At 30.7% G+C, this 15419-nt stretch overlaps 1 protein-coding gene across 1 annotated transcript in view; it reads right to left on the reverse strand.

Annotated features, from left to right (window-relative positions):
- The window catches only part of LOC117174693 (potassium voltage-gated channel subfamily H member 8), a 288810-nt gene that overhangs the window by 262336 nt on the left and 11055 nt on the right, over nucleotides 1-15419 (reverse strand). The window contains exon 2 of the mRNA XM_033363998.1: nucleotides 8623-8733. Within this exon, the coding sequence (XP_033219889.1) occupies nucleotides 8623-8698 (76 nt within the window). The 5' untranslated portion in view covers nucleotides 8699-8733. The remainder of the gene's footprint in view (nucleotides 1-8622; nucleotides 8734-15419) is intronic.

The following is a 15419-nucleotide window of genomic DNA, read 5'->3' on the forward strand; positions in this document are numbered from 1 at the left end:
CTTATTTCCAAACTTGAAAAAACGGCTCGGTGGACAGAGATTTCCAGACAACGAAGACGTCATTGCCTCTGTAAGTGCTTATTTTGAGGAACTTCCGAAAACTCACTTTTCTGAAGGATTAAAAAGACTTGAAAAGCGATTGACCAAGTGTATAGAGTTCCAAGGAGATTATGTTGAAAAATAAAAAAAATTTACCCGAAAAAAATTGTTTTTATATTTCATTCTAAGGACTTATTGAACTACCCTCGTATAACTTAATCCACGGGTTATTATAGTGAATAGCTCTATTTACTAAAATAACCCATAGAAAAATTCTGCACGCAAGTGTACAATCTTCGCTTGAAAATAAATATCAGAAACATAAAACGTATTATAAACACACACACACATATATATATATTTGAGCTGTACTACGCGCACTTATTACATTTTTCTTATTTTGATTGCCTAATTAGTAAATTAAAATACTTACTTTAATTTTAAGCACTATTTTGAAATTACAAGCATTTATCTGACTTGCTATGTGAATATGTGTGCACGTGTATAAGCATATGGGGCAGAATACGTTAAGTGTTCCCACCTAAAATTCATTTTTTTTAACAGGTTGAAACTTGGCTGGAATATAGTCCTAGTGGAACTACACTAATCCACTAAACTAACGGTTCATTTTTCAACCGATTGTAAATATACAGGGGCCTGCAGTTTTCACTTTTTGACGCCAAGTTTCAACCCGATACAAACAAATTTAATTTTATATGGGAACACTTGAAGTATTCTGTCCCATACATGTGAGCGTCAAATCTTGAATTTAAATGTTGATACACTTCCGCAAATCCAATCCATAAGATACTTGGTATGCATACGTATTTCTGGAGACAATATAAAATTCGATCAAACTTACGTTGGAAAACAAATTGAATTAAAATAAATGTTAAAACTTAAAAACAATTTTTTAAATAAACTTCTATGAAAAATTTAATAGAAAGAAACAAAATAATTCAGTCTAAAAAGAGAGATTGCAATAATCGTAATATAATAATAATAATAATAATAATAAGGATAATAATAGTAACGTGCCTAAAAATAAAAACCTTGGGGCCGCTTAAATATTAAAATTTTGCTCTCATATAAATGTAATGTTGAATATGTACGCCCCAGGATTTCATTTTTAGTCACATAATTATCATCATTATATTATTATTATTCTAAGCTCCCTTTTCGGGGGAATTTTGTAAAATTATATTTTAATAACATTTTTTTTAATTCTTCAATTCTAGTTTTAATCCTAATCAACTTTCAGTTTTTAATATACACTTTTTAACCCAACACTGTCAAAAATGTTTGGAAATCTACAACACTTCTACAACGCTTCTACAAAACAAAAGCAAGGTAAAATTGTAAACATGGTAGTGGAAGAGGAAACCGCAATACATTTATTGTAAGTGTTGTAAATCGTGAAGTCACCATCCAGCATTCGAATACATGTATTAGAGCGTTTGTCAAACGAAAACTGTGCACAAGGAACTCACGGGATTCTTCTAATTTAAGGAATATATGAATTCACGAAATTCAAGTAATTAATGAAATTAAAGGGATTTATGAAATTCATGAAATTCACGGAATTAATGGAATTCGAGGAATTTATGAAATTCTCTAAATTCATGGAATTAAAAAATGCACGGAATTTATGTAATTAATGGAATTCCCGGAACTGATGTAATTCGAAGAATTCACAGAATTCAGTAGATTTGATCAATTTACGGAATTCATCGAATTTACGGAATTTACGGAATTCACACAATTCGTGGAATTCGCTAAGTTTAGGGATTTCACCAAATTCACAGAATTCAAGAAACTAACGGAGTTTACGGAATTCAAAGAATTCACGAAATCTATGCTACGTCCGGAATTCCTGGAATTGGTGGATTTCATGGAATTGGTGGAACTCATATTTCATGAAATTCAAGGAAATCACTAAAATAATGGAACCCGTTGGATTTGTGATATTCACGTAATTAATAGAATTTATGTAATTCGCGGAATTAATAGAATCCACGAAATACATGGAATTCACCGAATTCATGGAATACACCAAATTTATGGAAGGCCCGGAATTAATTCAATTCAAGGAATTCACAGGATCAAAAGGATTCATGGAATTCATGGAATCCAAATAATTCACAGAATTTAAGGCATTCGAAGAATTCACGGAATTCAAGGAATTTACAGAATTCAAGGAATTAACGAAATACGTGGAAGTCCATGTATTCCATACATTCCGTGAATTGTGTGATTTAATTAAATTCCATGAATTTGTTGAATTCAGTGAATTTCATGAGTTTCGTGAAGTCAATGAATTCAGTGAATTAGTGTTTTTCATCTATTCCTTGAATTCCATATATTCCGTAAATTCCTTAATTTCTGCTTATGTCGTAAATTCCTTAATTTCTGCTTATTCCGTGAATTCAATGAAATGAGTGAGTTCCGTACATTTAATTAATTTTTTTAATTTCATGAACTCGTTGAATGCCGTGAATTGTACGAATTCTGTGAAATCTGTCAATTCTTTGAGTTACTTTAATTTCGTAAATTCCTTCCATTCCACGAATTCGTTGAATATTGTAAATTCCTTGAATTATGTGCATTGCACGAATTTCTTGACTTCCGTGAACTCCTCTGATTCCATGAATTCTATGAATTCCATGAATTTTATGAAATTCGTGAGTTCCGGGGTTTATATGAATTCCTTAAATTCCTTGAATTCTATGAATATGCACGGAAAAAAAATTCTTGAGGCGAACGAGTGAATCGAGAATATTTTAAACTCAAGGAAAGTGTACGCTTGGATTAGGTAAAACGTTTAGTTAGAAGAGCTACACATTTAGTTACTTTATGTAAATTGTTCTCGTAAATCAAGAATTTGGACAAAATTGATAAGTTCGAAAGTTTATTATTTTCGACAGATTATGTATAATTGTATTATCTTCAGATTAGAAAAAAATTTAGTTATTATGGAAATATATTAAGTTACAGTAGCCAATTTTTCGTCTGGTATCGCGAAAATGAATTTCCCTGAAATCCGTGTAATGCATTTGGAGGTCAGGTTTGTTGTTTTTATCGCGTTTCTTGATATTTCAATATAGTTATCACCTACAATAGAAACAAATGTAAATTATTATTACTGCATCATAATCTCCATTTAATATTAACAATCGCGCATATTTTAAGTGGTAAAAAGCGTTTAATTGTCCAAAGTAAATCTCAGCGGTCACTGCTCCCGATTAGACCGTCGCCATTTTATTTCGCTGCTCCCATAATGCACCGGCGCTCTTCCGATAATTGCTTCAGACACCTATTCTTCATATCCCTATTATAGCTATACTTATTAGGGGTTTGACTATACGATATCCCTGGTATATGGAAAATGGTCAAGGATATTCATTTTCGCTGATCCAGGGAACTTTCTAAATTCCTTCGTTCGTTTTCAGCTAAATGTTTGGCTATAATAAGGAATAATGTCTCTGTCACAGCTCAATTTTTTTTACCGTGTGCGCATTATATACTATATATAATTAAAAGTTTCGGCTCCGTAAGAAAATTTCTTTCTTTGTCTGAAACAAGTGTCCTGAGCAATGATTTACTTTTATTTTTAATGTTACGCTTCAACAGAAATTGACTTACTGGCTACTAGACTTGTGTTGTCAAATTCAAATACATGTGAGGTACCATACCAATGCCAGCATTGGGAAACTACAACATTTTGTATTGTAGAGTTACCCTTGCGTTTCGGAAACAAGCTTCCAATACATGTAATGGATGTTTCCAACAGAAGCTTTTCACAGTAAACATAAATATTTAAAAACACACAAATTGTGCAATAAAATTGCATAAGAAGATTTAAAAAAGAAATATTTAACACGCGGCGTTCTCTATAGCGTTTGGTTTGTAAACTTTTAGGGGCACATTAGAAGCTTCCATTCCAAGAAAAAATATTTGTGTCAGAAAAATATAAATTAGTTCTCAGGCAAAGAAAACTTTCTTTGATTTAAAAAATACTTCAACTTTAAAGGTTTAAAATTTAAAACTCCTGATTTAAAAGATTTATGAATCGAAATTTTTGAATTTTGATGACTTTTAAGGCCAAAAGTCAAGCTTTAAATTTTCCAAATTGAAGAAATTTCAATTATAAATCATCAAAATTACAGAATTTGTAATTGTGAAACTTAAAACTTGAACAATCATTTTTAATTGTAAATTTCCAAAATCAAAAACCCTTTAATTTTAAAGTGTAAATGTCATTTTTGAACTAGTATTTCAGTTTTAAAAACTTAAAACTGTAATTAATTGAATTTAATAGATTTCATATGAAACGCAATATATTTCCTTATTTAAAAAGGAATGATAACACATACCCAAGAAAAGCAGGATGTGCGAGAGATCAGAGTATGTTATCTCTACGTATTTTGGGGCGCTGAACACGAATCTAATATCAGTTTTTCCCCAGCACGTCAGGGTTTTACCCTAGATGCGGGAAATTCTCTATTAAATTAGCTCCTCTGGGTATAACCTACCCTTGGTATTAAAACTCTCTGGAAAAAGGTCGAGCATGATATTTTTTTATGCGCAGAATAGGAATACCAGACTAGTTTCCCCCATCATATTAGGGGTTTCCCCTGGATGCGGATAATTTCCTATAAAATCAGCTTTGTCGTGTATGAAATAACCCTTGTTATTGAAATCGTCTGAAAACAGATCAGAGCATGAGATATTTACATTTTTTGGGTTTTGAATACAAATTTGGCATTCGTTTTCTCCAAGCTCATCAGAGTATCCATCTACAATGATATCCTCCCATCCCATCAGGCATGATATCTATGTGTATTTGGGAGACTTTAATATAAATCTGACATTAGTTTTCCCACAGTACCGCAGGGTTTTCCTCTAGACGCGAAAAATTCCCTAGAAAATCAGCTTGTCGTGTATGAAGTTATCCTTGTTCTTGGAATCTTTTGCATGCTACCTGTGCAGAAATTCCGATATGGATCTGATCGGGGCCAGATCAAGCAGAATTTGGCACAAATCGGGCTATCTAGATGGCGCCAGACTCGAAATGAAACGTGATACTCGATCGAGGCCCAAGCGCAGCGCCCAGAGATAACCCGGGTTGGCCCCGATCGGGCCCATATTAATTTGTTTTTATTATTCAAAATTGAAAGGGATCTTAAATAAAATATTATTAAAATTGTATATATTACCTCCTAAACTGAAATTTGAGAACATACAAATTAGATTATCAAAGAGATCACGATATAAAAACATTGGAGTATGTAAGACTAGAAACAAAATATTTGTTAAGAAACTTTTTTTGGAGCAAACGGAAAAAGTCCAAAGACGCAATATAACAGCCAGCATTTGTGTATGATAAACTATTTAAGTATTTTGAAATATATTTGTGGTTTTAATTTTTAAGTTGAAGCTGCTTTCAATTTCTATATTGAACTTAAATGCAGAAAGTTATTTTGAAATAAGTGGATTATAATATGGTACTGCCTTTTTAAGTTATTTTTACAAAAGCGACTATAAATAAGAAGGTTGTATTCACATCCCGGTTATATCAAGTCACCTAAAAATACGTGGAAATAAATATGTTTATGACATCATTGTTGATCTAATACGTTTTCACATTTAACACATCAAATATTACTTCTGCTTATTTTCTTATAAATAAATAACTTCATTTTAAGGTTAGGTTTCATCTCAACAATCTTAATAAATTTACTTATTACAGTCTTTAACACGTAACTCAGGAATATTTTGAGGTATACGATACCTACGCATTCGTCTTATGCTCGCTTTAGCCATGTTTTCCACTTATTTTGTTACATTTACAAATATTAATTGAAATATTTTTACGGTTGATACTTTACATTAAAACTTGGGCAATTTGAAAGCAATCCAAATTAGGCCCCGAAATTAATGGGGCGCCATTTATTGTCTAGATTGGCTGTTAAGTCAAATTAAGTTAGACTAAGTCAAAGGCTGTTAGGTCAAATTTAACATCCACAAAATTGTGTGCACGATCTGGCCCAAGTTGGAAATAAGGCAAATATTTGGCAATTTCTGCACGGGTATATTTATATTTTTTGTGTTTTGAATACAAATTTCGCATGGGTCTTCGCCAAGGACGTCAGGGTTTTCCCCCAGATGCGGATATTTTCCTAGAAAATCAGATGTTTCAGTTATGAAATTAACTGTGGGTTTGAAATCGTTTGAAAACAGCTCGGACATGACATCTTTATGTATTTTGGTGCACTAAATATGAATCTGACACTAGTTTCCCTTAATAACCCTATTGGTTTAATCAATCTGGAAAGCGATCCGGATACGATGACGTTATACTCGCGAGAATTACGTTCATAGGAAATTTGTCGTATCTAGCGAAAAAGCCTGACATGCTGAGGAAAAAACAAGGTCAGATTCGTATTCAGAACCCCAAAATACATCAAGATACGATTTCCGAGCCGCTTTTTAGATGAATTCAATACCAAGAGTATTCCATGTATAAAAAGCTGATTTTCTTGGGAATTTTTTGCGTCTACTGTAAAACCCTGACGGGATGAGGGTAAAATAATATCAGGTTCATATTCAACACCCAAGAAATATAAGTATATCATGCTCTGACCTGTTGCCAGACGATTTTAATAAAAAGGGTTATTTAATACCCGACAAAGCTGATTTTCTAGGAAATGTTTCGTGTTTATTGTAAGACTCTGACGGAATAAGGGTAACGTAATGTCAGATCCGTATTTAGCGCACCAAAATACATAAGGATTTATACTCTGAACACTTATAGGCGATTTAAAAAACAAGGGCAATTTCATAATCAAAAATCTGCCCGCTTCGCTCTCAAGTTTGAGCGCGCCTAGGGCGCGCGACGGTTGAATCTCGCGCTTCGCGCTCGAACATAATTACACCTCGCGCTTCGCGCTCGGATATTTATTCTTTGCATTTGGAATGCTTGAAAAAAACTTCATCAAAAATATCTCTTTTAGATGGCAGTATTTATATGCCTCTTCGTATTCTGAATTGTCTATTTCATTAAGTGTAGTCAAAGATTAAGTTTCTCAAAGCTCTGTAGGCTTTTAGGTACACATTCTCATCGTGACACTCGCGCTGCGCGCTCGATTTCCGACAGATATTTGTAAGCATGTTTTGTTGGATTTTTTTTCTCGTAACTTTTGTCGTTTTTCCACATATTTTTTTTATTTTATTTTTTTCAGCGTTATTTTTCACGAATCAAACAAAAAGTACGCATCCTATCAAGAAGTGATGCTTAACGAAATTGTAGATCTTTTTTGGGATATCAATTTTTGTTAATTTATCTTTTTTCGTATCCTACATAGTTTGTCCACAAAATAGAATTTTTTATTTTTCATTATTTTTTGTGCAATAAAAATTTGAATTTTCGATTTTTGAAGAAAATCCAAAAATTAGTTATGATAATCTTGTAGGGCTTTCAAAAAGAATTGTTTTTCTTCTTTTGACTTTTTTTCATATCGTGCGATTTTCGGCTTCAAATTTTGATTTTCGTTTAATTTAAAAAAATTTGAAAACGCTATAACTCTTAGAATTTTCTTTTCATCGAAAAAAGTCATTAGGACAAATTTTCTGCTCTTTTCAATACTATAAATATCCGTACATAGAATTTTCAAATTCAGAAAAAAGTGGTCTCAAAAATATTCAAAATGCGCTCACTTTGTGAATTTTCATCAAAAATGGCTGGTTCACGAACTCGTCCTTTCTTTTAGGACCTAAAAAAAGTGTGCTAAAGATGAATTTGATTCGTTCATTTTTTCGAGAGTTATCGTGTTTACGGACGGACGGACAGACAGACAGACGCCATCGTGAAAACCTGATTTTCGGATTCAGGGGGTCTTGAAACGTGGAGATATGTTCAAAAAGTGTGATGTCAAATTTCCGACAATTCTAATACTTTCTCAATCATAAATGATGAGAATGTAAAAAAGCTGACTTTCTAAGAAAATTTCCGCGTGTAGCAAAAATCTCTGACGTACTTCGAGAAAAGCAATGTCAGGTTCATATTCAAAACCCAAGAAATATAAATATATCAAGCTCTGACCTGTTTTCAGACGATTTCAATAACGAGAGTTATTTCATACCCGACGAAGCTGATTTTCTAGGGAATTTTCCGCTTCTAGGGGAAAACTCCGATGTGCTGGGGGGAAACCAGTCTCAAATTTGTATTTTGCCCACAAAAATACATAAAAATGTCATGGCTGATCTTTTTCCAGTTGATTTAAATGCCAAGGGTAATTTATACCGTATAGATATAAATACCATAGTCCGATCTCGAGCACGGTAATTAAATTATATTTATTAATAAATAGCTGGAAATTTTTAAAAAGTAACGTAACATATAGTGAGGGAGAGAGTTTTCGAAACATTGTGAAACGACGTTTAAATTGAGAAGGAGAGGGGTAAAAAATGCTAAAAAAAGTTAAGTAAGAAATATATTAATTAAAAATGAATTTATTCACAAAATTGTATTGAAATTATAGCGCATATATTATCTTAAAATAAAATAATTTGGTTTTTACTCACGTGTTCCATCGAAACGTGTGGCGATGGTGTCAAGGAAAGTATTCTGGGGGGCGAGGAGGCCCTTCCTGGCTGGCATTGGGGCCACCCCGCCGCGCTGAAGTGCGCTTCGGCCTAAAAACAAGTTTACATTACAGCCTAAATAAAAATAAAAATAATTTTATTAAATTATAATTACAGATAAAAAGACGATATCATTTATCAATTGTTAGCTTAAATATTTAAATAATCGGACTTTCATAAACTTTTCTGCATATATAGGTCCACTATATTGATATTTTCTATTTTTTATTAACACGAAAAAGCTGAAAATGTATTTTTTCACAACGGAATATAAATGCTTTTATAATTTATTTTATTTTGTAAAGTAAAATTGGTTTATTTCACTATAATATTATTTGAGCTAAAGACATATAATTGAATATTAAAATTAAAGTAAAATTAATATACCTTATACAAAATGTATAAGGTTTGTATGTATATCATGCAATAAAAATTATTGATTGCCTTTTTGTCTAGAGAGATTGACTTATTATTTTCACTTCTCTAATTGTATTTCATCAACCAATAAACCAATCGATATTTTCACAACTTGAGCAGTTTTCTGTTGATTCTGAGCAAATAATTCGTAGAGATATTAGAACTCACATCCCTTTTGTATTTGATTTATTAACACACTATTAATAATTATTTTATAAACAAATTATTCATGTTGAAACGTAAAGAAAAGATCTGTATAAACAATTATTTTAATTATGATTATTCTTTGATTTTAAACAGTTCAGGTTTGCTTGCTTCCTTGCATGTGTTCATTTTTTATGGTTTTTTATGGAATATGTTTCAACTTTTGGAAACGGATTTTACAAAATTCTTCAATGAGGTCCCAGCTGGTAACAATAATAATGTCAATGGAGAATGAATTTCCTCTCATCTTCCAAACAACTTTGTACCCAGCAGTCATATTGATTTCTGTATAATTTGCATACTTTTATAATAATGATCTTATGATACAATATAATTGCCAGTCACGCTTAAAAATTTTCTGCAGCAAAATTATTTTATTATTTGTTATAGACAATTATAATTAATTAAAAACAAACATGTATTCTATGATAAATTATTTAACTGTATTTATGTTTCCATTGTAATAATTCTTATTATTGAGTTTTTATTAATAAATATAAATACTGTACACAAAATGAAAAAATGTTATGTTTATTTTACACTGTATTTACTTTCCTTTTTTTAATTACGTGAAGACGATTTTACCTTATCTCAACTCGAGCCATGAAAACGTAACAGTGGTCCACTATCTGTTCTAGGATAAAAAATGTACGCCCTGGACACTTTAATACTTTTTTTTTAATCCAGCTTTTGCGATGAAAACAGTAAGCTAAAAAAATGGGATATACAGCCAGGATTACGTAACTGTATGAGCTGACATGAAGCTTGTTTTCACTTAAGAATAAAATGAATTTTTGCAACATCCAACTTCATTTTATTACTTTCAATCGATTTTATCTTGATTGTTGTATTTTCTGATTCAAAATAATCTCGAAAAAGAATTCTTATTTTTAATAGCAATCAAAACTTTTCAGACCAATTTTGAAATTTCTACAATTATGTTGTTTCCCTTTAAAATAATTTCGTAATTATTTACTAAAATAATTATTTAAAAAATCTCTTTGTTTCATTATTGGAAGTAGTTATGACAAGTCACGCGTGTATGTACAAAGTTGTAATGAACTGCGCAAGATTTAATGGAGCATGTAAACGAATGTTACTCGTATATATGCAGATACACGCTTGGAAAATTAGATATAAACTAGAGCTTCCAATATTGCGAATTTAAGTTCGCTTTTTTTCCTCGTATGAGGACAGGAAGAAAAACAAGTGCTGTTTTACATGCAATGATTGAACCACCAGATTGACCTCACAAATACATTACACCCTTTAGGTCAACATTTTTCTTCGATTTCATTTCATATGCGTAAAATAAAATACAAAACATAATATTTAAACAAACTCTCAAAACAGGTTCAACAGTGTGATTTTTTAGGAAAATAGAGGAATATAAAGGGAATAAATTGTGTAACAAAATTAATGTATGGATACCATATTGATTTACGAGTATATATTGTATAAAACTATACAAGATTGTATAATCATTAACAAAGATCTATCAGAAGATAAATATTAGAATAATAAATATTAAACGCTTAAGATTTTAAATATAAATACATAGTATATCAGAAAAAATAGTTGAGTTTTCAACCAAAACAGATTAATTTTCTACCACGAAAGATGTTTTTTAAACAAATATTTGAATATCCATCAAACCAAGAAAAAAATTTGAATCAAACATAGCAAAAACTTTTCTTTCAAAAAATATTTATTTTTTAATTAAGAGTGAAGAATTTTCTATAAAAAAGACGAAGTTTTACCAAATTAGTTAAATTTTGGAATATAGGCGATTTTTCAATAAAATCCTTGCATTTTCAACCCTAAAATATTAATTTTCAACCAAATAGTTCAATTTTAAACAACAACAAATTAATTGTCAACAAAAATAGTTGCAGTTAGAACAAAATAATTAAACTTTTGAGTGACACAGATGAATTTCAAATCAAATAATATAATGTTTAATCAAAGAAGACGAATCTATATTTTACAAAAGCAATTATTTTTCAACAAAGAAGTATAACTTACATAGAAGTAGTTTATTATTCTATAAAAAGGATGAATTTTCAAGGAAAAATAAAATAGTCGATATTTAAACTAAAAAATACATATTTTCAGCAAACAGTTGCATTACCAACAAAAAAAAATAATTTAAAACTAAAAAGTTGTACTTTTAATCAGTATAGATGAAATTTCTATCAAAAGAAATTGATTTACAACTATCAAAATATAAATTTTTAATAAAATAATTAAATTTTTAACTAAAGATATGGATCTTCAACTTAAAAAAATAATTTTTAACAAAGCGCTTCAACCTTCAATCAAGCAGTTTAATTTCTAATGAAAAAGATTAATTTTTACCAAAAATGTAGAACTTACTATAAAATACATACATTTTTTACCAAAGAGTTAAATTTTAAGATTAAAATTAATAATTTTCTTCAAAAAATGGAATAGCTACATTTTCAGTTTAAAAACTTAATTTTCATCCAAAAAATGTGGAATTTTAAACAAAAAAGTTCAATCTTAAAACAATAAAATAAATTTTAAATAAAGAAGTTCCAAATTCAACCAAGTAGTGGACCTTTCATCTAAAAACTAGCAACTTTCATTAAAAATGGATTAGTTAAATTTGCAGTTCAGAAAATTAATTTACATCCCAAAAAAGAATGTTTTCCCGAGGGGTGTACCACTCAAAAAATCAGGAGTTATTCGGTCAGAAATCAGCACGGAATCTGTAATACTTTGCGAAAGGCAATGTATACCGTAAAAATCAAAGTCGGAAATCAACAGCGAACGCACGCTCGTGAAACCGTTTGACTGAAACGGAAAATCTGTACACGTCCGATGCTTTTTGATCGACATCGTTTAAGCATTCGTAGCAGTCCGTAAGGACTTTGAATGGAACCGCAGGGAATCATTGGGATTCATGGTAGAATTCGTAGAGGATTCGAGCGCAGTCGCTGCTAAGAACGCGCGACCGGGCAAATCTCTGACCTGCGCAGTATGCATCGGTATCAGCTGTTCGCCACACACGAAACACTTTTTTGTTGTCATTTTTCGCCGGTGCTACTGTCGTTTTTATTATTTAATTTGTCGTTCTTTTAACATAAAAAAATCAGTTATTACTTCAGTGTGAAGTTTTGCGATCCAGCATTTGTGACGTGTTTTCATCCTTAGTATTCCTATTATCGCTTTAACTTGAAACAAATTATAAATGTTCTTCAAATCATTTTTAATGATTATCGAGTTTCGTACTCGATAATCTAACTTTTTTTGAGCTCCTTCGGCTTTAACGAACACATTCTCATCACGTGTTTCGTGAGAAAAAAGTTTAAAAGCAAATGTTTAGATCTGATTGAAAAATAATTTGTTATTAAACTTTTTTTACCTTTTGTCTTTTTTGTCCAAAAAATTAATTTGTTTATTTGTAATGTCATTTTTCATGAATAAAACAAAATTTACTCGTTGAATATAAAAGTACTTAATAAAGAACTTGTGGATCTTTTTTGGGTGCATAGTTTCTGTGTTTTGTTCTGTTTTCGTATTTTGCATACTATGCCCGCAAAATGGAATTTTTGATTATTTTTTGTGCCATTCAAATTTGAATATTCGGTTTCTCAAGAAAATTCAAAAAGTTGTTTTAATAATTTTGTAGGGTTGTCAAAAATCAAAGTTTTTCTTCTCTTGACTTTTTCACATCGTGCGTTGTTTGGATTAAAACGTTCATTTTAATTTTAATTTTGAAAATGCTATAACTCTGGCAATTTTCTATTTATAGAAAATTTTGGCAGGATAACTTATTAGAATTTTTAATAAATACGAATTGTAGTACGTAAAATTTTTAAATATTAAAAAAACATGGTCTCCAAAAATTTCAAAATGCTCTAACTTTTTGAATTTTTATCCAAAATAGCTGGCTAACGAACTAGATCTTTTTTTTTTGGCCCCTCAAACTGTGTGCCAAAACACAATCTAATCTCTGCAGTTTTTCAAAAGTTATCCAGTATACAGACGTCGACAACGACATACAGACATACAGACAGGATGAGAATGTAAAAAAATTATAATTAGCAGTGAGTACGTTACTCGTACGTTATACACATTGTCTGATTCCGCGCTTCGTAATCACTGCTTGGATTCGTTCGGATTCGTCAAACATTGTGGGAGTCAGTACTTCGTAGGTCCAACGCTCCGCAACGCTGTCAATGTACAGCGTTCGGAGCTCCCGATTGCGCAAAAAAGATTCGGGTTGGTCATTGTCAGAATTCATCTAAAACGTTAGGATTCGCACGAATTCGTTCATTTTGTTCGAACGATTTCAAATGAATCCTGAGTGGTACAACCCTCGTTGTTACCAAAATAGTTATGTTTTTAATCAAGTAGAAAATTTCGGAACTAAAAGAGATGAGTTTGTAATTAAAAATATAAAAACAGACATTTCCGAGTAAGAATATAGTTCGACTTGAATTCGACTTCAAGGAACTTCTTCAGCATTTCTTTGCTATGTATTGATGGCGGGGTATTTGAAGACTAATTATAATTATTTGTAATTGAATAGGCCATTGAATAGGTAATTAAATTCTATCTCGATTTGTCTAGAATTATCATAATGAACTTTTAACGAAAAAAGTTGAATTTTTTTATTGAGTTCTATTCATCCAGTTCGCATATACGCGAAAAAATGAGAAAAAGCGGAAGGTTCTTGAAAACAGGTAAAAATGGAAATAGGGGAATGAGAAGTGTAGAAAAATTTTCATCATTTATTTTTTCCGTGGTTGAGTCACATTCTGCTTTAACTACGTCGTAAATCAGCCCGAGACTTGTGACCCCTGCCATCCCCTAGAAGTGTGAAATAATTTTTTAACGACCATTTATCTTTTTTAAAATGTAAACAAAAATATACTTCTTTTAAAATATATTTTCAATGCTTCTAAACTTTAAAATCATTTTAGTCTTTCAATGTTCATATAGTTTAAACTTCGCGAAATAATGTAGTATGAAATCATATTTTCCAGCTGCATTCACTAGCGGGAAACCTCTCGGCTTCTAGAGTTATCCCACTTCGAATCACTTAAAACTTTTTTTTCATACCGATCTCATTATTTCCGTCGAAAAAAAAGACGAATAAAGGTGGAACTGGGCCAAGGTTATCGGTTGATGACATGAGACCATTTTAAAAATAGACCAACAGTTGGCCGTGCAAAGAAACCACACATATCAGATTCCATAAAACTTGAGACAAATTTTCGAATGTAACTTCTTTCTTGATTGCAGCGAACTCTTATGCGTGATTATAAGAAGGATTTCATTTCCATATCTAATCCATTTCAAATCAGGCAGGTTCTCCACTTCAAGTTACAGAATCTTTTGGCGACAAAATATGTTGTTTTTTAGAGCTAATTAGATGACGCATATTTTTCCGATTTAAATAGAAAAATTTTACACGAAGTTACCAGCATATAAAGTATGACGTCTATTTCTTTAAAAAATAAAAATATAGCAATTTTCCTTTTATTAAACAGTTGTAGTCACAAGAATCGTAGTCGGAAATGTGATTGGCTGCGACACTTCGTGAATATGATTTATATTGACTGTTTTCAGTTTGTTCATATATTAAAAAATATTAAAAATTGTCTGCAACTTCCATTTTTATAAATCAAAGTCTCCAAATAAGTAGTTTTATTTCATGATAAATTTATTTCTAAATGTTTCTAAATATTATTGATGGAAGTGAAATATTGATTGTTAATGATTTTTTTAATATTAGGAAATAATTCTCTTCTTAGCATTTTACAATTTATAGACGAAAACTTATCATCAGAATATCTTAATTTATTGTCGGCGCTAGTAGCAAAGAAATTACCGGCAACGTGAATAAGATTTTTGGGAAAATTTTTAATAAATAAAGTATTTCTTAAAAAATTTATTTTAAAGTTTTCATGTTTTGAAAATATGTCAAAGTATAATCTGATTTTTAAAGGTTTTAAAAAAATCAAAACTACTCTTTTAAGATTTCTTGGAAAATCTAGTATTATTTTTTAAAAAATTGGTTTTTGAAGAAAATTCAAAAAGATTCCAATGTTGAAATAACTCTGGAACATTTTAAGGAAATTTTT

Source organism: Belonocnema kinseyi, chromosome 6 (assembly GCF_010883055.1).
Source record: "Belonocnema kinseyi isolate 2016_QV_RU_SX_M_011 chromosome 6, B_treatae_v1, whole genome shotgun sequence".
Lineage (NCBI taxonomy): Eukaryota > Metazoa > Arthropoda > Insecta > Hymenoptera > Cynipidae > Belonocnema > Belonocnema kinseyi.